Source organism: Paroedura picta, chromosome 3 (genome assembly GCF_049243985.1).
Source record: "Paroedura picta isolate Pp20150507F chromosome 3, Ppicta_v3.0, whole genome shotgun sequence".
In the NCBI taxonomy this organism is placed as follows: Eukaryota; Metazoa; Chordata; class Lepidosauria; order Squamata; family Gekkonidae; genus Paroedura; species Paroedura picta.
This window is the reverse complement of record NC_135371.1, coordinates 134,808,880-134,831,939: the sequence shown is the minus strand read 5'-3', so window position 1 is coordinate 134,831,939 and position 23,060 is coordinate 134,808,880. Positions and strand designations below refer to the sequence as shown.

At 41.0% G+C, this 23,060-nt stretch overlaps 2 protein-coding genes across 9 annotated transcripts in view; one reads left to right on the top strand and one right to left on the bottom strand.

Moving 5' to 3' along the window:
* Positions 1–800: 800 nt before the first annotated feature.
* On the bottom strand, positions 801–16,810 carry RFNG (RFNG O-fucosylpeptide 3-beta-N-acetylglucosaminyltransferase). Of its 6 annotated transcripts, none has more exons than XM_077328045.1 (10): positions 16,567–16,768; positions 16,089–16,176; positions 14,418–14,982; positions 12,676–12,724; positions 9,754–9,856; positions 9,146–9,299; positions 6,439–6,524; positions 6,195–6,360; positions 3,302–3,387; positions 801–3,102 (listed from the first exon to the last, which is right to left on the bottom strand). In XM_077328045.1, the coding sequence occupies exons 3-10, from the start codon at positions 14,913–14,915 to the stop codon at positions 3,036–3,038; spliced, it is 1,209 nt and encodes a 402-aa protein (XP_077184160.1). In that variant the 5' UTR covers positions 14,916–14,982; positions 16,089–16,176; positions 16,567–16,768; the 3' UTR covers positions 801–3,035. The 6 variants fall into 6 exon arrangements, with proteins under 6 accessions (XP_077184160.1, XP_077184163.1, XP_077184164.1 ...); XM_077328048.1 differs by lacking the exon at positions 16,089–16,176 and adding an exon at positions 15,773–15,924; XM_077328049.1 differs by lacking the exons at positions 16,089–16,176; positions 16,567–16,768 and adding an exon at positions 16,788–16,810.
* Positions 16,781–23,060, top strand: part of GPS1 (G protein pathway suppressor 1) — a 26,240-nt gene continuing 19,960 nt past the window's right edge. The window contains exons 1-3 of one of the 3 annotated variants that reach the window (XM_077328035.1): positions 16,781–16,920; positions 18,733–18,936; positions 22,056–22,148. In XM_077328035.1, coding sequence (XP_077184150.1) covers positions 16,888–16,920; positions 18,733–18,936; positions 22,056–22,148 — 330 coding nt within the window. In that variant the 5' untranslated portion in view covers positions 16,781–16,887. Of the gene's footprint in view, positions 16,921–17,671; positions 17,835–18,732; positions 18,937–22,055; positions 22,149–23,060 lie in introns of those variants that run through there. The other 2 variants (XM_077328036.1, XM_077328038.1) reach the window with 2 other exon arrangements.

Genomic DNA, 23,060 nt, shown 5'->3' with positions numbered 1-23,060 from the left:
GTACTTAATGCAAGGTGTTTGATTAGATCCCAAGAGTTTAATGAAAATTTAGAAAGAAATTTCCTCTGTTGGATCACATTAGTAATATTAACAATTTGGATATCACTGCTGAAAGCTGCTGTTTGTTTCTAAATGACACATCTCTCATTAAACACTAGAAATCAAATTCTCAGCTGTTTATTAAAAACTGATTTGAAATACAGTATATGTATATAGGGCAGTGGTTCTCAACCTTCCTAATTCTGTGACCCTTTAATACAGTTCCGCATGTTGTGGTGACCCCAACCATAAAATTATGCAAGTGTTCTTTCACAGACATTAAACTGAAACTGACCAATGGCTTGAAGATCCATTGTTCATGATTGTATATAAATTGGTTTTTTCCTGGAGTTTCTCGGTTCTGTCTCTTGTCCCACCATGCTGATCTCGCTCTTTTCCACTGCTCCAGACAGTCACCTGGAGCCCGAAGCCATCCAATTGCACTGCCACCTGGAGTGCCTGGTGGGAGACTGTGCCATACCGGAGGCACTGTTGGAGCAGCTGGCAGCCAGGCGTGGGCGCCTGCAGGAGGAGCGGCAACAGTGGCAGTGACCCCCTGTGCTTTAAAGTCATTCTCAGCCTTGTACTGATAGCAATCAAACATCAAAATCTGCAACAGGCTTAGTTCTTTATTTTATTCAGCTAGGGCTTCAAAGGCCATTATGTTTAGAAAAGGCCTAAGAAATGGCTATGCTTATAAAATACTACTGCAGTGCTCGGTATATTCAGCTGGTTTTCTCAAAGATGATAAGAAAATTACGTACTTCTAAAAATATTTATTTGCTGAAAGTCTGAGTAACCATGAGAATGGTCTTACATTGTTAGGCAACTGAGGCTGCAACAGTTTCATCATGTACAAACAGAATTCAACAGTCCAAATCAATTGCTTTAGGTCAGTGCTCTGCACTAACTAAAATCAGGTACATGCTACAGCCTAGAATGCAAAATTATGTGCCAAAGGAAACAGATTCTGCATTCAGAATCATGCAAATATGCCAAATTTAATAATTGACAGCACTTTTTGGCCTTCAAATGCAGCAGTGGTGATGAAAAAGCTAAACATATACAATACAACAGAATGGAAAAGGCAGAAAACATAGGACAAGGCAGAGGACACTGCACAGCAGAAACCCTCCCATACCCCCAAGACACATCCTGCCACCCTTAAATGTTTGAACAGATGCACACTAACGTATTTTTCTGAAGTTGTGGGGGCTTAAATTTGAAATCAAAATCCACATTCTATTCTCATATCCACATGTATTATAAAAGGCCCATAGCAAATATTCTGTTCCAAGTTTTGCCTCTAAGCACCAATTGTGGCAACATAAGAGATGCATCAGCTGTGACAGGAGCCCCTGACATCCAGATTGTACTACATGCTGATGCCACCATAGGGACCAAAATGAGTTGCATTGTCAAACATCAGCAGGCTAGCAAACATAATCACAACTGTGCCCTTGGGGTCTGCAACATGTGGGCACATCTGGCAGTCATGTTCCCCAGAGATGCATTATGTACATAAATACTCAAAAACTGCATGCACACATACCCAACAAACATTTAAGACAATTATTCTAAAAACAATTAAATTCCTTCCCCTTTGTCCCAAAGTGTGTTATGTGTTGCTTTTTCAGAAAGGAAAAGTCAAAGGAAATACTCTTCCACAAGCTTACAGTACCCTCCACCTCCATCAGCTTTCAATACTTGGCACTTTGTGAAAACAGATTTTCAGCACATTTGCCTTAAGAAGCTGCCACATCACATACAAATATTTAAAAGGCTTGGAATATGTTAGCAGATTGGTGCACTCACTTCTTCTCCATAAACATCCTAATTTGGGTGGATTAGATTTTATGGCGTTTTGGGACATTATTCGTAGTTTACGACTATGCCCCTCTTGATTTCGGTGTTGATGCTTAGCAAGCCAGAGAAGGTTCTATGAAAAGCCTGTTAAGTAACTATTTTATCCCAGGGCTATGTAGTGTGTTCCTTCACCTTGTTCCAGAATGTAGCCCCTTTTGGCTTTTGGTTGAATGCTGCCACAGTATTAGCAAGGAGGAGCAATACTCCTATATTATGACTCAGATCAGGATATCAGAAATATCTTTTATGGTGTGGATTCCACTGATCATGGAAGAAGCAAAAGTTCTAGTATCTTATGTTTTTCCAGAACAAGGATCGATTAATGTTCTCTTGTCATACTTCCAGCACATTGATTGTAGCATGCATCAAACTATGGTGCCCAGCAGCAATAAAAAAGCAAGGATTATATGGTGGTCCAGCCAACATAATGTGGATTCTGACCATCTTGAAATAGTGGTTAGCACATTAAATGTATAAGGCAAAAATGCATCAGATGGCTGTCCAGCTCTGTTTAAAAATCTCCAAAGATGAAGAACCCACCACCTTCCGAGGAAACCCGTTCCACTGAGAAACCACTCTGTTAGGAACTTCTTCCAGATGTTTAGACAAAATTTCTTTTGAATTAATTTCATCCCATTGGTTCTGGTCCGTCCCTCCAGGGCAAGAGAGAACAACTCTTCTCCATTTACTGATCTGTCTGTTTTATTTGCTTAGTGGGAAACCATACTTGTAGTGTGATTCTACAGTGATTTAAATGTGGGTAAAATAGAAAAAAAGACAGTGAAACTTTTGTGATTATGCTGTCGCCTCAAGCATTCTACAGTCTCAAAATTAAGTTTAGTACTTTGCATTCCAGGAATATTTATGACTATTAGCCCTCAACCATATTGCTACAGTACCAGACTGTGGCATTCCTGAGGTTGTTTGAATGCAGCAAAGTAGGGATTCAGCATTAGCTAACTGGACATCCGTGAGATGGGGGATGTCCTGTCAAATATGGGTTATAAGCAGAGATCTTCCAACCATCCAGGAATTTGCTTGGACTTCATCTTTGTTCTTCTCCTGCAAAGGCAGCTTTGGTTGTTCATTCAAATAAAGGGCCGACAGGAGACAAATTTGATGGTCAGATGTCACTTCACTGTTATAGTAGGGCACCATGCAGTGTCAGGATAGAGTAGACAGTGGACAGATTTGAATCTGAAAAAAGAGAGGTAAGAATTCACAGGATTCAAAGCAACTTGACCGGGAATAGCTACAAATCTACCATTGTAAGAACACTGGTTATGATCTGCTAATATATCTGACAGAGAAATGTAATTTCCTGCCCATTGCTTGGAGTTATCATAGTGGTCAAGCAAGCAGGACAACAGTTTTCATTTGGAGAGTTATTACTCACCGAGTTGGGTCTTGCTGTACACTGAACACTTCTCCCACATTCACAACATTATGTTTGTTCTCAGGACCCCCATAGCTTAAGGTAACCTGAGGGAAACACAGAGAAACATGCCCAGAAAGGACACTTGCTGGAGCATAGCAATCAATACAGGAATTCTGTTTTGTGGGGAAAGTCATAGATGTCCTACAGTCTTTCCAAGACAAGTGGCAACAGTCATGTGAAAAGAAATAAGTATCATAATGTTGCAGTTGAGGCATTCTGCTAACCACTCCCACAAATGGCCTGGGACTTTGAGAATAGCCCTGGAGCAAGCTCAGCCAATGAACCCATCTAGCACTAGCAGCACTGGAGGGGTCACATGGCTCAGACCTGCATAAGCCTCCATCCACTGGCATTGTTGTCATGGCCTGGGCCAGAGCACTACAAGCACCACCACGGGGGCCACTTGGCTCACTTTGCTCCTGGCTGTCAGAGGCCCTCAGGACACTGGCTCATCAGGAACTTCCTCTGTAAATTAAATGGCCACCGTACAGTCAACCACCCAGGAGAATGCAAATATAGCTCAGGCTTAAATCAGAAGTTCTCAAGGAGACAGGTGCACCCATATTGATGGCTCTGAGGATCATGAAGATGCACAAACAATCCCCACACATGACAGAAATATTACAGAGAACAGAAAACAAAACAAAAAAATTAACTAGAATAGTTAGAACCAACAAAGTTATGTCTGTGTAAACTAGACAAAATACAAAACCTGCTAATCAAGGCCAATCCCCCCCCCAAATCCTGACAGTATCACAACAAATTTATATCAAAAAGCCAACAATTCATATTTAACAAACAAATACAATATGGTGATTAAGTGAGAGGCGCAAAACAGGTTTTTCTTTTCTGGCACAGGGCCTCACAATGTCACAACATGCCCAGCTTACAGTCCATAACTTCACTGGCTTTTACAAACTTGCAATTGTTGCATGATAGACCTGCAGAAATTTGGCAATATTCTTAAGCCTGCAGATATAGAGGATATACAAAGGAAACTTTTACGAGTCAAAACTAATATTTCAGCTAAAAACGTTTATATATTTAGATCAGAAGGTGCATAAGAACTCTGTTCCTTTAAAGATCTTTAAAGTGAATGTAAATGAGATGAAACATGGAGAGGATTTAATTAGATAGAATGTAATTCCTTGATCTGGCTGGAACATACAGCAGAGAAGGAAGGCTTGCTGGCCACAGAATTATTAATATTTACCAAGCTACTGGGATGGTCTGTATTAAGCTACTGTGATGGCACGTATCAATATTGCCATTAGATTTATTGGTGCTTTGTTATGTACAGTTCTTATGGTCTTTTGGACATATGAGGAAGCAGTCATGAAACAGGAAATATGAGAAATTCCTGTCACGTCCTGCAAGTTATCTGGAAGTTTAAGAATATTGTCAAGTATCTTCAGGTCAACCATGCAACAACTGCAAGTTTGTAAAAGCCAGTGAAGTTATGGACTGTAAGCTGGGCATGGTGCCATGTTGTGAGACCCTGTGCCAGAAAGAAAAGCATGTTTTGCACCTCTCACTCTAATCACTGTATCATGTTTGTTTGTTAAATATAAATTGCTGGCTTTTTGATATAACAGCATTTTGGGGGGAAAAAAGTTTGGCCTTGCTTACATAGTAGGTTTTTGTATTTTGTTTACTGTTTTATCTATGTGTATCATTGTTGAGATTGTGTAAACTAGACAACAAGTTATAAAAGTATGTGAACCTTTATTGTGCACAAGATAATTTTTCAGCAATGGCTTATCGGCTTTGTTTTTTTAAAGTTTTTTTTCTGAAAGTTGTACACAATAAATGTACGCATATTTTTGTGCCTTATTGTCTAGTTTACACAGACATTCAGTCTTTTGTTGTTGTTGTTGTTGTTGTTGTTGTTGTTAGGTGCGAAGTCGTGTCCGACCCATCGCGACCCCATGGACAATGATCCTCCAGGCCTTCCTGTCCTCTGCCGTTCCCCGGAGTCCATTTAAGTTTGCACCTACTGCTTCAGTGACTCCATCCAGCCACCTCATTCTCTGTTGTCCCCTTCTTCTTTTGCCCTCAATCGCTCCCAGCATTAGGCTCTTCTCCAGGGAGTCCTTCCTTCTCATGAGGTGGCCAAAGTATTTGAGTTTCATCTTCAGGATCTGGCCTTCTAAGGAGCAGTCCGGGCTGATCTCCTCTAGGACTGACCGGTTTGTTCGCCTTGCAGTTCAAGGGACTCTCAAGAGTCTTCTCCAGCACCAGAGTTCAAAAGCCTCAATTCTTTGACGCTCATGGTCCAACTCATGGTCCAACTTTCACAGCCATACATTGCAACTGGGAATACCATAGCCTTGACTAGACGCACTTTTGTTGGCAGGGTGATGTCTCTGCTTTTTAGGATGCTGTCTAGATTTGCCATAGCTTTCCTCAGTCTTTTAGGCCATAACTATTCCATTTAGGTTATTTTGTTCACTGTACCCTTGCCGATAACAGAATGATGAACATCGGACCAAAACAGATCAATAAAATTCCAGCCTCTCACTTTCAAGGGGGAGGGTCTTATCACAAACTGTACAGAACACATCATTTGTCACAGTTAGTGCAAACTGTTTACTTACATAGATTTCTGATGTAGTGATTTTATCCTTAATTTATTGATCTCCACTCAAGAATTGCATTTAGGGCTCTGCAACCACATCAGAAGGCCCCAATTTGATTTTTAGCTCATCCCAACAGCTGAAATTGCCCTTTGAATTTGAACCCATCAGCCTCACCATATCCATGTCTAATTTAACTTTAAATTTTTAAATGGAAATCTATGGAGCAGAAACCTTTGGATATTCTATTTCAAGTAGGCAAAGTTTGTCCATACCTGTTTGAACACTGCTTCACCACACAGCCGCTGTAGGTTTTCCAGGTGTGAGTGGAACAAGGGGCTGTGGTGTAACTTCACTTCCAACAACCCTTCAATGATGTAGCCAATTGTGCAGTCGTCAGGGAGGCGAATCTTCTCAGCAGTGCTGATGAAGCTTCCCAAGCTGCCAGAAAACAGGAATTGTACTGTAATATCTCCCTAGGTTCATAGGGCTGAAGAACAGTATCTAAGCTGTACATACCTAGCCCAGGGGCTCATTTTGAGTGCGAGACCTCTGCTGATACAGAATCCTGCTCCGCCTGTGGCAAACCAGAACTTCACAGTGGTCTAGCAAGATAAATAAATAGCTGTTAGAAAAACTATGGACAATTTTAGCTCAGATGGACATGGTCAGAGTCTATCCCAATAATGTAAGTCTTTGTATGCTTAGCCTTTGTAGCCAACAGTCCTATCAGATTTGCCCACATTGTCAGGAGGAGCAACTGAATCATTCATGGTCAACTTTTAAGGGTCCTCAGTAGATAATCTGATCTTTAAGATATACAGGTTCATTAAAACAAATTTAGAGTCCAGTGGCACCTTTAAGACCAACCAAGTTTTATTCAAGGAATGAGCTTTCATATGCATGCACACTTCCTCAGATACAATGTCGTGGAATGAAAGTAATCAGTTCATACTTATAGGCAGAGTGTGAGAGTAAATTAACATAATGAAGATGGTTAACAGATTTCAGAGATAAATAGGAAAAAACATCAATTTGAATTTGTTTGTATTCACTTGAGACTGTATTGCATGGGAAACATTTGGTGTAAAACAAATATGTCCACATCAAGAGAATAATGGGCAAATAGATAATCAATTGCTGACAGCAGTTACCTATGACCTTGCCCTTCTGTCCCCTACCCTCTCAAGCATGGAAGCATCTTGGAGCATTATTGTCTTTGAAGAACAGGGGTCCTCAACCTAAGGCCGCTGTCTTTCTGTGAGGCCCTGCTGCTATCATCCTCAAGGCATTTTCCCTCAAACCTATATGTTATTCCTGTCTCAAGAGGTACCATCTACTGCTGTTCAGAGAGCCAACGTGGTGTAGTGCTTAGGAGTGCTGACTTCTAATCTTGCAAACAGGATTTGATTCCCCACTTCTCCTCCACATGCAGCCAGCTGGGTGACCTTGGGCTTGCCACAGCACTGATAAAGCTGTTCTGATCAAGCAGTAATATCAGGGCTCTCAGCCTCACCTACCTCACAGGGTGTCTGTTGTGGGAAGAGGAAAGGGGAGGCGATTGTAAGCCGCTTTGAGCCTCCTTTGGGTAGAGACAAGTAGCATATAAGAATCAACTATTCTTCATCATCATCATCTTCTTCATCCTTAACTTTTTTCAGATGGAACTAATTGATCTGCAAGCCAGTGATCATCTCAGAGACATTTACAAAGAAAATAGATTGTTAGATTTCGATTCTGGTCTACCTGATATAGTTATCAACCTAAAGAAATTTGCTGCAAGTATGTTCACATTCTTTGGCATCACATACAACTGTGAAATCGAAGTGTATGTCAAGGCTTACAGATGAATATTTACATGACATTTTAAGAGTGTCACAAACCTTGACTTGGAAATCAATGCCTTGGCTAACAGAAAACAGCCACAAAAATCACACTGACTAGGTAGGCATGTGTAGCTAAATAAAAGGATTCCACAGCATTAAAGTTAACATTTCTTCATTTATCTTTGAATGTTTACTTTTGATCTAAATAAGTAGGTTAATAATTTTGTTATAATTTGGTTTAAGATGTAGCCCTCTTTAGGCACTGGGCATGCTAATGTGGCCCCCATGTGCCAAAAGGTTGAGGACCCCTGAAGTAGAGCATTTGGCTGTCTCTGTCCAGAAAATATCAATATCAATATATAAATATATTCAAAACTACATTGCATTATACTAGTCATAGTTACATTACAATCTACTTGTTCAAATCAATTATTCCAATTAAGAGATGAATTAAAATACAGAGGATATTTAGCCTTTCTGAGGGATTGTTGAGAATGTAGGTTATCATACATAGTGAGTTAAGAAACCAATATTTTTCTTAAGTTACAGTACAATCTTCTTGTTCAAATCAATTATACCAAATAAGAGAAAAATTAAAATACAGAGGACATTAGGCCTTTCTAAGGGCTTGTTAAGAATGCACATATAGCATATATAGTGAGTTAAGAAACCAATGTCCCTGTTGCGTCCTGGGGATTAATTTGTTCTGAGTGTTGTAATGATTAGCATTTCAGCAATTTCTCTTTCCATTCTGTTCTTGAAGTTCCTTTGTATGTTAATTTATGCTTACACTCTACCTATAGGTTTGAGCTGATTACTTTCTTTCCATGACATTGTATCTGAGGAAGTGTATGTGCATACGAAAGCTGATATCTTGAATAAAACTTGGTTGATCTTAAAGATGCCACTGTACTCTAAATTTGTTCTGCTGCTTCAGACCAACACAGCTACCCACTTGAATCTACCTACAAGGTCATTAAAAAGACTGTCATTCAAATCTAATCTATCCTGCTCTCTCCTGAGGCCCAGGGCCACATTTACACTACAGAGATATGTCAGCGCTTACTTAAAATCAGGTAGCATCCCTTTCCAGTTGAGCCATAGTTAACACAGCACTCCTGTCAACTGCCATCTGTATTTAGTGGTGGATGAAGTGATGATGCCCCAAAAAGGATATAACTGGTACGAGTAGAAACAGCTGCAGAAATCAATTTTGCACCTGATGTTTAAGAGGAGTACTGCCTAGTTCTGCACTGTTGTGATACAGGGAAACCTGGCTCCAAATTCCAAAGAAGAGGAAAGAACTCCATATAGTAGAATTAGGAGATATGGGGACAATGCAAGAATCTGATCTGATTAAACTTTGAGAAATCAATAACCCAAGCAAAGAACATGCTCACTGATCCATCATTCCGGACATGATCTACTGCTTCAATGGGATGATCCAGACTTGGTCTCCCAACATAGACATCTTGGCTGTGTGAAAAGGCAGACAGGAGATGCAGGAGATTTTGCAGATTCACATAGTTGTCATCATCCACATGACAAAACCATCTGCAAGAAAGGACATACAAAAGTCACAAGCTCTATTAAGTAATCTGGGAAAAGGATCTTCAACTCTCAGAATCAGTGCAAAGAGTGCATGTGGTTATTAGACTGAGCAAAGAAAACTGGTGAATCTCTGCTCAACTCATAACGAAAACACAAATCAATATCCCTTCTCTGCTCAATCTTTGAGCCAAATTTGGTCTTCTTTGCCCTTATGCTCACCATCAGTGATTAAATGAGTTCCTGCTAATACTCATACTGGAGTAAGATAATGTAATTTAAAGGAAAGCACCAACCAGAATAGAATAAAGTTCATGTTCAGTGGCACCTTTAAGACCAACCAAATTTTATTCTAGGTGTAAGTTTTTGTGAGCATGGAGACTTCTTCAGATACGTATTGCTTCAGACCAACACAACTACCCACCCAAATCTACCAAATGGAACAGTGACTCTCACTTACTTTTGCCCAGATTCAAGGAATTTATCATATTCCACAGACATCTTGCAGCAGAGTGCTTGGCGGGTGTGAACAGCTGAGCAATTGGTGTTGATCATATGATTCCCTATAACAGAAAGATAGTTTTAGTGGGCAGCCTGCCTGATTTGCAAGAGAAACATCAAATACAGTGGGAAACTCATGTGAATAAAATAAACTGGATATATTCAGTGAGAATACCAGATGCCACCAAAGTAAGATCCACACCTAACAACGACACAACCAGGCCATAAGAACTACAAACCGAAAAGATGGAATATAATAATGCCATGGCACCCAGTACTGAAAGAGAACTTTATTTGAACATATGCAAGATCATGCCTGGACCTGCTACGGAACAGCCAGCAAGCAACAACACAAGAGAAAAGTGGAACTACATCAAAAGTTTTTTACCTTAAGAAATCTTAATCTGGATATAAGCTTTTGTGAGCATGCACAGTTCTTCAGATATGTATTGCTTCATACCAACACAGCTACCCACCTAAATCTACTCTCACATACCATGTATGCTCTTTGCACTGATTCTGGGAGGTGAAGTTCCTTTTTCAAGATTTACTTCAGCCATCAGAGACTGGGATGGAGCTGAGAGTGGCCTGGGAAGCCCATTGAAACAAGAAATGTTTTTTTTTCAGAACCCAGGTCCATCATCTTTAGGATCTTGTGGAGCAATGGAGAGATGCTAGAAGACTGGAGGAGAGCAAATATTATCCCAGTCTTCAAAAAAGGGAGGAGATTTTACCTAGGAAACTATAGGGCAGTGAATCTGACCTCAATTGCAGGGAAGATAATGGAGCAGATTTTAAAAGGAGTGAGTGATCAGCAATCATCTGAAGAACAATTTGTTGAACAGGGGAAGTCAGCACAGATTTGTCTCCAGATTCTGCCAGACCAACCTGATTGCCTTGTTTGACCAAGTGACAGGTTTATTAGATGGTAGAAACTCAATGGATGTTGTTTACCTAGATTTCAGTAGGGCTTTTGACAAGGTTCCCCATGATGTTCTGATGGGTAAACTGGAGAACAGTAGACTGGATTCTCAGATGGTTAGGTGGATAGGGAATTGCCAGAAAATTGCACCCAGTGGTTGTCAGTGGTATTTCATCAGATTGGAGGAAGGTGAGCAGCGCCCAGTACTGGGTCTGGTACTTTTCAATATTTTTATCAATGATCTGGACGAAGGAGTAGGGGGACTCCTCATTAAATCTGCAGATGACCCCAAATTGGGAGGAGTAGTGAACACCCAGAAGTTAGAGTTCAACGAGATCTGAACACTCTGGAAAAGTGGGCAAATGAAAACAAGATGCAATTCAACAAGAAGTATAGAGTTCTACATCTGGGTCACACAAATGAGAAACATGCATACTGGATGGAAGATACATTTCTGGGGAGCAATGTGTATGAACATGATTTTGGGGTACTAGTGGACTGCAAGCTAAATAAGAGCAGACGGTGTGATGCGGTGGTAAAGAAAGCAAATGCAGCCTTGCTCTGTATCAACAGAGGCATCACATCAAAATCACGAAGTCATAGTCCCACTGTATACCGCATTGGTCAGACCCCACCTGGAGTACTGTGTGCAGTTGTAGAGGCATTACTTCAAAGAGAACATGGACAAAATTGAGAGGATTTAGAGGAGAGAGACGAGAATGAACCGAGGCCTGGGAACCAAGTCCTATGAAGAAAAGCTGAGACTTGGGAATGTTCTGCCAGGAGAAGAGGAGGGTGAGAAGGGACATGATTGCTGTCTTTAAGTATCTGAAAGGCTGTCAACAAAGGAGGGCAGGAAAAGGTTCCTGCTGGCAGCAGCGGATAGGACCCACAGGAAAGGGTTTAAACTATGTGTAGAACAATATTAGCTAGATATCAGGGAAAAAATTCCACAGAGTAGTTCAGCAGTAGAATCGAGTGCCTAAGGAAGTGGTGAGCTCCCTTTCACTGGTAGTCTTCAAGCAGCGGCTGGACAGATACTTATCCTGCATGCTTTAGGTTGATCCTGAACTGAGCACGGGGGGTTGGACTAGATGGCCTGTATGGCCCCTTCCAACTCTATGATTCTAATCAAGGTAAAATAAAAATACCATACAATAAGGGAACATCAACAAAGTAATAAAATGTATGATGCCACAAAACTTCTTTTTGACCCCTTTTTGGAACGCCTGATGACACCTAGGTTTTGGCCACTGTGGGACACTGAGTGTTGGACTTGCTGGGCTACTGGCCTGATCTGACATGGCTTCTTTTATGTTTTTATGTTCTTTTTTGCTTCAACAGGCTAACCAAACTACCCCACTGGAATCTGTAACCAAATTAACTCAGCCCCTTATGGTAAATAATACATTTTTAATATCAGCTTAGAGCCTCTTGTGGCGCAGAGTGGTAAGGCAGCTGTCTGAAAGCTTTGCCCATGAGGTTGGGAGTTTGATCCCAGCAGCCGGTTCAAGGTTGACTCAGCCTTCCATCCTTCAGAGGTCGGTAAAATGAGTACCCAGCTTGCTGGGGGGTAAACGGTAATGACTGGGGAAGGCACTGGCAAACCACCCCGTATTGAGTCTGCCATGAAAACACTAGAGGGCGTCACCCCAAGGGTCAGACATGACCCGGTGCTTGCACAGGGGATACCTTTACCTTTTCTAATATCAGCTTTCTAAAAACTAAAAAACTAAGATCAGACACTACTGGATAAAACCAATGTCCATCTAGTGTTCAACGTTTATTCTGACAGGCTTCACCCAGACCAGCAGATGGCTGTAGATTTGGAAGTGACCACAGGAATCATCCATTTCAACTAAAGCAAGAATACAAAATTTGGGCCTGGCTGTTCCATATGTTCTGAATCCATCTACCCATAAAAACATGCTATACCTGTCAGCAATGTGGGAAGCTTACCTGCTCTGTGACGCAATTCTGGATCCTCCCAGTCTGTAAATATAAAGGCCTAAAGGAGACAAGGAAAATTAACACTTAATTTCTGAATGATTTCTGAGTCACACCAGTGGATTGGCTCCTAACCCTTTTCTACTGGCATTAGAAAGAGAGGAGGAGCAATCTTGCCTGATTTTCCTCCTTGGTATAGCCCCATCCCATGTGGTATCTTGTCCCACACATGCCTACAAGACTTGTCTTGGTTTTCTGGGGGGTCAGGACCCTTCTTCTTTCTTGCACCACTAAAAAAACACATAGGACCCAACTCAATATTTCATTTATTTATTTGTTTGTTTGTTTGTTTATTTATCATACTTCTATACCACCCTCCCCGGAGGCTCAATTCAATCAGAATACCATGTAAGAGGATATTCTTTGTTTCCTGCAGTATTAAGAAAAAAGATCGAGAAAGAGATGGTTTCTTTCCTGAACACAGACCCATTTACTTGGTACTGAGGCTCATTGAACCTTATAAAATCCTTATGTTGCCCACGAGTTTTGTTGATCAAATGTCTGCCTGAAGTTCAGTGCCTGGAAGTACCTGCCAGGTACTTGGGGACATAATTCAGATTGGGCTTGCATGCCTGGGGACGGGGCTGTAAGCCTTCCCCCATGTGTTATTTTCATAACCTGAAGTATCTCTGGGGAAACACTGTTTGTCCCATTGGGAAACTTATCTGTAGCCATCAGGGCCATTTCAGGACAAGAAAATGATGGATGGGTGGTGGGTGGGGAGGATTAAGACCCTTCTCCCTGTCCACCACAGTTCCTTTCCAAATCAGGCCTGTGTATCCCTAGGAGCTATCTCTTAACATGAAAATATATGCATATGTCTGATCAACAGGATCCATGGCAGCTCATGCTGGGGATACAAGAACTTTATTACGTATAAATTGGACAATCAGATCAAGAGACAGTAAAATGTGGTATAATACTGTATAAAATAACAGAAGCTTAACTCTTCTCAGCCCAGAAAATCACCCAACAAGACAAAGGTCAGGATTTATTTTCTCAGAACTTTTTGTTTATTTTCTGTTTTATCCCCCCAGAAAATAACTCTGCTTCGTATCAGAAAAAATCATCAAGCTGATGGGCAGTAGGGAAAAGCAGTTGGTACTAGGATCTGGTCTGACTCCTGGGTGGATGTTTAAATTAAGGTGACCAGATTGTCCCACTCTTGGAGGGACATCTGGGGGTACCTGGCAAATTGTACTTATGCTGAAATTAAAAATATATATATTACAATACTATTTGTGTGTTCTATGCATTCTATGAAACTTTTTGTTGCTCCATATAGTCCAAATTTTTAATCAAGACACCCCCCCCCCCCCCGGTTAATGGTGTTCCGCTTTACCAATGTTAAAATCTGGTCACCTTAGTTTAAATGTCTGTCTGAATTCATTAAGTCATAGAGACAGCTGCCATTTCCCCCATGTCAGCAGGGGGAAGCTTTGTGACAATGAGATATCTGATCTGGTACTGTGGGAAGCATAATACGGAACTAAATTGTCAAGGCTCATCTGTTCATTTTGGAGATACTACAACACTGTGCATATTTCTCTAGGGAGAAGTCCCATTAAATGCAATAGAACTAACTATATATATATATATAGGATCGAACAGTTAAAAGGATATTGTAGCTGATAGGAAAATGTAACTCTGTTGAATAAATTATTATTTTAACTCTTTGGGAAAAGCACTCTTACCTGTTCCTGAGCCTGGGAAATCCATGTTTGGAAGAGCAAGTTCAATCTTGTTTTATGGTATTTCCGTGTTGTTTTTACAGCAATAAAGATATCCTTCAACTCCAACTTTTCCTTAACAGCGACATTGTCAGGTCTCACATGATTCACCCCATTGTACCATGAATTAATTGGATTCTCATTCATCTTGCTGTTAGCTTTCAGGCTGGATCTCCCAGTGTCTATGACATGAGGCCTCCATTCTTGTATCAGTTCCTCTTTCACAAAAGGTTCGATATGGTTAATCACATCATTCAAATTATCAACTGAGCTTGACTCTGCCTGCTGGGACTGGACCTCACTCCTGATCGAGGCATTAAAAACTGAAGGTGGACGCGGTTGTGGATAACTTCTAGGTCTCCAATTAGCCTGGAATTTGGGGATTAATAAGAGGAGGACTGCACAAAAGATAACCGAGATCAGGAAGCAGATCTTACTGAACCGAATGCAGGAACAGCTCATTCTTCAGCCCAAAGGGCTTTTGCCATGTTGTAGGATTGGGACATGTTTCTAAGTGAAGTGGAAGCCTCTGGGAAAAAATAGAGATGGATCATAAATTTGCACAGCTGTGTGTGGATCAGACAAATCTAACAAGTTTCCTGATAAGCAGCAGCATCTGTATGGCACTCAAGCGCCACCAAGATCCATAGAACTTTGTTTCTTTCCCTTGCCTAGTCAATAATAGTACAAGGACTGCTGGTGCTCTTACAGGGAGACACAATTTGCAGGCTAATTAATAACTGCATTAATGAAAACAAATGCAAGCTTTAAAGTACACATTGACTAGCATACCTATTCACAGGCAGCTCAGGCTCAACAAGCGAAACATTTTTTTAAAAAACACAATGGTCAGTATTCTAATGTTATAAAGAATTATGTTATATACAGTATAAGTGATCATGGCTTTTTGAAATCATCTTTAACTATATTAAAATAGGTGGGAAGGCAACTAAAACAGAATTAGTCAAGCATCTTCCTGGAATGCGTCTTGCATGTCAAGTTTAACCTTGTTTCAATAAACACAGTTGCATACAACTTTAAAATTGTCTAACCCCAAACTCCACCTGCCAAACTCCAACATCATTGTATTTAAAGCAACAGCATTCACACAAATAAAGAGATGTGAAATAACCTTTTTCATTGTATTACCTCTAGTGATTTTCACTGTATTTATTATGAAAACATTTATTTCCTTCTTACATTTATTCTTACATTTATTTATTTCCTTCTTACATTTATTTCCAGCTTACAATAACAGGTCAAACATTTTCAATCAAATCAAAATAACAAACCTCAAATCTCCCTTAAAAGATACTTGCCTTTCAAACCCCCTCAAAAGCCCTGGCAAACAAACGAGTCTTGCCAAGCCTCTTGAAATTCTTAAAGGAGAGGACTTTCTTTTCTATCTGTCACAAGAAAGTGAGTCTAGCTTTCCAGGGAGCTGTGTCAGAACTCTTTGGATTCTCCCCAGCTGCAAATAAGTGGACTGAAAAATTAGATATACCAACCTGGCTACATATTTTATATTATTATATGCTTCCTGCATGTAACTCTGTCATATAATAAATATAATAATATATAATAAATAATATTCAGGATGCCCATTCCACAGAACACTGAGTTAGGACAGCTCACCTAATTCTGCATTTTCAGTTTTGCAGACCATCCTGGCCATTGCCTGAATGGAAGTCTGTGCTGGAACTCTAATACAGTTGCTCTGAGCCTCCAAATAGAATAGAGGGCCACAAATAAGAGTAACAGAATGAAAGTTAAATTTCCACAATGTACCTCAAATAATTCCAAGGGCAACTTTCTCTTAAAGAGGAGGGAGGCCAGTACAATTGCAGCCTGTCCCAATTTATCTTCAGGCCAACGTAACGACAGACAATACAAATGCTGGAACACTTATAGGAGCTACGGTACAAATTTAATAAAACGAAGACAACAACAACAACAGTATTTCTGTTGTCTGTCGCCTGGAGCACTTTACTCCCCCCAAGGCCGGTGTAGGGATACGAGGCCAGGAGCTGGGGGCTCTTCCCAGCCGTGGCATAAAGACTCCTGCTCCTCTGCACCCCGCGTGGTCCCCATGGCAACAGGACCTGACCCACACCTTAACACCCCCCTTCCGCCGCTGCGCTCTGGCCACTCCCTGCTCGTCGCATCTCCAAGGGGACTTTCTCTCCCAAGGGGCGGCGAGAGAATCTGGAGCAGCCGCCGGTCGCCTTGCTCGTCAGCTGCTTCGCCTTGGGATGATCTGGAGTCGCCGCAAAGAGCAGCGACAACGACGAAGGGAAAGAAAACAGAGAGCCGCGGCCCCTTTAAAGGCTTCACCTGTACGACGGATGTGATCAAATTCGTTGCGGCGAGCGACCCGGAAGTGGAAGTTGGTGGGGAGGGTTAGTGACTCGGAAGTGTAAGGTGCGGGGTCAATATGCCGCTACCCGTCCAAGTCTTTAATTTACAGGTATCGAGGAAGTTTTGGGGGGCAGGGCGCGCGTGTGGCTTTTTTTTAATGGAGGGGGGCGTGTGAGGCCGGCTAGATGGTGGTCTGGGGTGGGGGGATCTGGTGGGTCCTGCCGGGCCGCTCTGGTCACCCCCGAAGCTCGCGCTCCTTGAGCGAGCAACTGAGTCGGTCAGCTTGGCGGATTCACTAAACGTGTCGGCGGGCGAAAAGAAAGGCGAATGAGAGGGCCCGTCGGCCGGGCCGGGGCAGAGACGCTCAGCTGCAGTTTGGGAGAACTTCCCTCTCTCTTGGCAACGACGAGGCCCCTCAGCCTGCCCTGCAGTCTCACGCCTTTGGCCCCGAGGTTCCTGTCACTCACTCTTGGGTTCGAGCCCTCTTCTTTCGTGGACGTTGTCGCGTGATTTTTGGCGTCAGGTCTTAATATACAATTTTGGGTAGCCGACATAGTTACCTTGTTATCCTATGGTGCAGGTTAATAAGCCCCACTGCTATGAGTGCTGCCACCGAAATATGCCTCTTAGGTACTGCATGATATCTTTTTGTGTAGGATACTGAGGTAAAGAACTTTTTTGAGAGATTTTGTAATATAGTATAAATTGAATAACAGGCTTTGTTTTTGCTTTAAAGAAAGCAAGTACTTCTCTCCCTACAAGCACCATAGCAGGGTTTCAAATGAGACTAATATTATGCCTAATATGGGGAATTGTCTAGTTACCTAACCATGACATGCTGCTCTTGTATTTGGTTACAGATTCTGTTCTTACCGTTATGTAAACATAATAAAAAATAAGTGCTGTCTTGAAAGATTGGAGTAATTGAAGAGTATTCTGTTGCTTTTCTTAGCAAGCTCATTTTGTGGTCCAGCTGAATATCTGCCTCAAGAGAGTAGTCAGATCAAAATCAACAGAGACATGGTATCTGAAATATGCAACAGTCCGTTAATATTATATTTATAGTTGTAATAGCATAGTATTTTCATAGAGACGTAAATGAACAACTACAGAGTTGCACTCTTCTAGCCTGTTGAGTGGGCTTAAGACAGTGTAACTTTGCTTACAACGATGCTCTAAAGCACTGTTTCCCAAGCCCAGCCTAACTATTACTCCTTGATTTTTCTCCCTCAGACATATTAAGGTCTTTCATTATGACGGTAGTGTAACTGTAGAATGTGCTTGATTTCATAGGGTGTCTAAACAAAATATTTATAGTTTATAGTGGGACTATCCAACTGTGTCTTTTCTCTAACATGTGCTGCCATCTCCAGTGAGGCTCGCAGACTGTATTTGCCAGATTGAGATTTAGCCTGTATTTCAATATAATTATGCTCATTTTTTTCTTTCCAAAGCACTGTGATAGGCTAGCACACGAATCACTGACAGTTTAAAACATCTGGCAGCATCTGTGGAGGGTGTCAATCAAGGCTAAGATACAATGTAGAGTACTGTTTAGTTTGAGCTTTTTAGTTTCCAAGGTTTTACTTTTGTAAAGATCCATGCACTTTTTTTTGCCATGTTTCATCTTCTTTTAGAGATGTTACACCATAAGAGAAACTGACTGCAGATGCTACCTAATAGATAATTTATTGGAACTGATCTAATTTGCTTATTGTAATTTATCTGTTCAGTTGATTGTAATTAGTGGGTGTTGAATGCAAACCCGTGATGTCTTGGAATTCTTTGACTGTTTCTTATGTATGGAAGAAATGAAGACCTACAATGAAAGCATAAGATAGCCAGAGCATATTATTCTAGCCCCAGTGTGAGTGAGATTGTCTATGATTGTTCAGGTATTAACTGCCTTTCTTTCCTTTAGCAGCCAGCAAGCTCTGTGTCAGGGCGAGGGGGTGCAGAGAGTCAGGACAGGATGAGGGATAGTTCAGTTCCAAGTTCAGCTTCATCATCAGTGACAGATCTATTCTGCACCCCCCGCAGCAGTAGGTCAGACCTCTTCCTCCCAGGTACATCTGGAGACTTCAGCCTGAGTGCCAGCTTATCAGCCTGTACCCTGCTCTATGAGGTATCTCAAAGGAGAAAGCATTTTGGGGTGACTGAGTGAGAATGGCTTAAATGTTACCAGCCTTAAGGCACATTTATTTAAAATAGTTCCTTTCTCAGAATGAATTAATATGTTTCAAAACAATAAGGGATTTTGCAAGGTATGGTTGAAAGCCATGTTTAAAAACTTTTGAGGTAACCAATGGGTGGACAGTGGGATTGGCAAACTAAGTTGGAATGACAGGAAGGGAGTGGAACAAATTAAGAGTCCAGTGGCACCTTTTAAGATCACCAAGGTTTTATTCAAAGTATGAGCTTTCGTACAATGATACAGTGTATCTGAGGAAGTGTGCATGCACATGACAGCTCACATCTTGAATAAAACTTTGTTGCTTAAAGGTGCCACTGGATTCTAAATTTGTTCTGCTTCAGGTCATCATGGCTACCCATTTGATCTTCAGGGAAGGGAACTGATTATAATATAGGGGTGAAGTTAAAATGGCTCTGCAGCAAGGCAACCAAAATGGCCCCTGTGTTGCTACAAGCTAGCACTATAGGGCCATTTACCTCAACAGTTCCACCAGTAGGTATTGGCTCATGCATTTTCTCTTCTTACAATTTGGCAGCAGTATGAGGAAAGCCCATTGGTGAGCTGACACTGATCATTATTACCATTAAAGGTCTAAGACACTGAGATACTGGCAGAGTTTCTGGAACTTTCTTCTAGGCAATGACCTATCAGGAAATTACCTTATAAGTTAAATCACCAGGCTGACCCAGCTGTAACCTTTTGCAGAAGTTGTAGATGAATAATTCTGTGTTATAGGAACAGACTCGTTCATTAATAAGAAGGAAACAAATTCCATCTGAAAACCTTCTGAAATACTGTGTCTAAAAATCTTTCATTTTAGGGAGGGGTAATAGGTCTTTGGCTTGAATACAGAGATCCAGGTTCAGTTCCTGCTTTCTCTAGTTAAATGGATTTCAGGTTGTAGAGTTAAGATAGATCTTTGGAACAGCCCTTGGAGAGCATCTATCACTCAAGGTCACCAATAGTGGGCTAGATGGACCCATAGTCTTGTTCAATTATGTGTTTTTGCCACCTGCAAAATCAACCTAGCTTAACTTCATCTTGCATAAGTGTCTCTCTCCCCCTCCCTCCCCGCAATATGTGGTAAGATGTCAGTGGGAAGTACAGAAGAGTCTGGGCTTGTGGGCTGTGGAGAGAGTAGTAATGCATGGAAGGTTTGGACATTTTTTTCATCATTATTAAATCACCAGCCATCCTTCTGTTTCCCATGCATTTTAGTTTTCACTTAATCTACGAGGTACACAAAAAATTAACTTGAGATTAAGGAACCTAAAAGCTTTAGCACCATCACTGCACACGTGTCTAATTTTATATAATTTGTTGCTGCTTTAACTAATAGAACATTAAAAGGTCAGTTTTCCTATGTCAACTTTTACATTTCTGTCCTCCAAGCAAACAAGTGCTTTTCCATGCCTGTGTGAGGTGGTGATTCTGCCTGATGTTTTAAGCTTTTAACATTATGGCATAAACTGCATGTTTACTTTTTTTGGTTTCTTCTTTTTAATGAACAATCTTGGGAGTCTGTAGCTTTATATGGAGGTATGCGGAGAGGTGCTGAATAATTTTTCTTTGTTTTTCCTCTCAAATTGGCTTCCCAAACTGCATCTCCTCCTACAGAATTTCAAATGCATAATACCCACTGTAAATACACATCTAAAGCAGTGAAAGGAATGCTTTTGAGTAGGAAACTGGCTAGTAGGTAAAGAGTTAAACATTCCTCCCACGCTTCAGTTTAAAATTGCTATCTTCCTATTTACAGTTTAAAACAAAAGAATGGACAGAATTCATTACACACACTTACATGTGGTGTATAGTTTGTGCAGGACAGTAGCCAAAACTGCTGGGTCTCAGTTTTGTAGAAGACAGCATACATTTTTCTGCTCATCGGAATCATGATTCACTTGTAAACTGTATCAACATATTCGCTTAAATTTGTCAGTCTGCCAGTTGAAGTAAAGTGAGATTATACATCTGTTTGGTTTCTATACATGCTTTTGTTGTTGTTGTTATGTGCGAAGTCGTGTCCGACCCATCGCAACCCATCGGACAATGATCCTCCAGGCCTTCCTGTCCTCTACCATTCCCCGGAATCCATTTAAGTTTGCACCTACTGCTTCAGTGACTCCATCCATCCACCTCATTCTCTGTCGTCCCCTTCTTCTTTTGCCCTCGATCGCTCCCAGCATTAGGCTCTTCTCCAGGGAGTCCTTTACCAATTAACTTTGCTCTTTAAAGTTGCTTTTGTGTGTCATGATTGGCATGCAAGAGCATGCAGAGTTGTATATCCCAGAATAATGAAACTGCTTCCTCTGGATGCATGACAAACCAAAGCATGCTTCTCAGACCAGCTGTAGGGAGCAAAATTAAAGCTGTTAACTTTTTTTAACATACCGATTCTTTGTCTAAACATAAGATTAGCGTAAATAAGGCTTGGGTAAATTAACTGTGAAAGAAGAGGGAAGACATTCTTTGTTTCCTTATTCTACATTTTAAATTTTTAAAAGGTCTTCATGTGTTCTTGATTCTTGGGCTTAGGAATGTCATTAGGTCATGATAATGAACACTGAAAATCCCAGGTAAAGCAGTTTTCAGGTCTTTGTAAAAACCTTTCGGACTTGAAATCTTGGAGTGTTTCAACCAGTCAGGAAACATCAGTAACCTACATGGGCAATGGCTCAGTAGTAGAGCATTTGTTTGGCATCCCAGGTTCAATCCTTGGCATAGCCTGTTAAAGGATTGCATAACAGGTGATGAGAAATACCTTTACCTACTGGAGAGACTCATCTTACTAGACAATGCTGACATTGATGGACCAATGGTCTGATTCAGTATAAAGCAGCTACATGTGTTCCTGGACCATTGGTACTGCGTAAGAGAAGTTATCATCAAAACTTCTATGCTTTAACCTAAAAAGTCACTAAAAGCACTGCTAGAAAGATGTTAAAGAGCAAGAAATGGTAGCCAGGTCATATCTGCTGATGCAGGAGGATCTTTCTTCTTGGAAAAAAGACTCTTAGATTCTGTTTTACATTCATGTGTTGCTGTTGCAGGGAGCGGTAGAACCCATGCAGATTGATGTAGACCCACAAGAAGATCAGCAAAATGCACCTGACATCAACTATGTGGTGGAGAACCCGACTCTGGTATGTACTAGAAGGTAAAAGCAGCAGACAGGTCATAGCTAGGCTTTATAGAATTACTGGTCGAAACTGACATTCAGTCTTTATCTAGCATAGATACTGTTTCTCAAAAGTATTTGCCAAAGATTCCTGTTTTACTTGTGCATTACATCTTGTTTTCCTTTCCCTCTGAGGTCTGTCAGGAAACAATCCTCTGGGTGAGGATTCCTGAGAACATTTCATTTGGATGAGAAGGGAAAGTTAGAGCTGAGAATATGTTTCCTATTGAAACCTACAGAAATAAATAACAAATCCTTATCCATGGTCGTGGTGGAGAGCCTGCTAACAAGGGCCTCCCAGCCTGCTAGCCTGGGCCTGCTAACAAGGGCCTCTTAGCCTGCTAGCCTGGCCCTACTAATGAGGGCCTGCTGACTGCTTGCTAAGGAGCTCTGTCCCAGGCCTGCTAATGAGTCGGCCAGCCCCCGCCTGCCCCACTTGACTTGGCTGCAAGCTGTAATGTTCGTGTGTTTTTCTTTTTTTTTCTTTTTTTTTAAATAAATTTTTTATTTTATTTTCCAGGATTAAAGATAGTGAAATACAGGCAATCTACATTATTAGTACAAAAAAAAGAAAAAAGGTTACGCTCTTCATTTAATACATTTAGTTCCCCGTTTCAATCCCCTTTTATAATATACATAATACAATGCAAGTAGTCTACATTATTGCTACAGAAAAAAAAAAGATTATACTCTTCGTTTAATACACTTGATACCCCGTTTCAATCCCCTTTTAACTTATTTTCTTAGGTAAGTCAGATAAGGGCCCCATTGTTCTTGAAAACCCTCTTCTCTTCATTTAAGATTATAAGACTGGCTACAATATTATGGACTTTTACCCAAAGCTTATAGACTTTTTCACGTTTGCACCACATTTTAA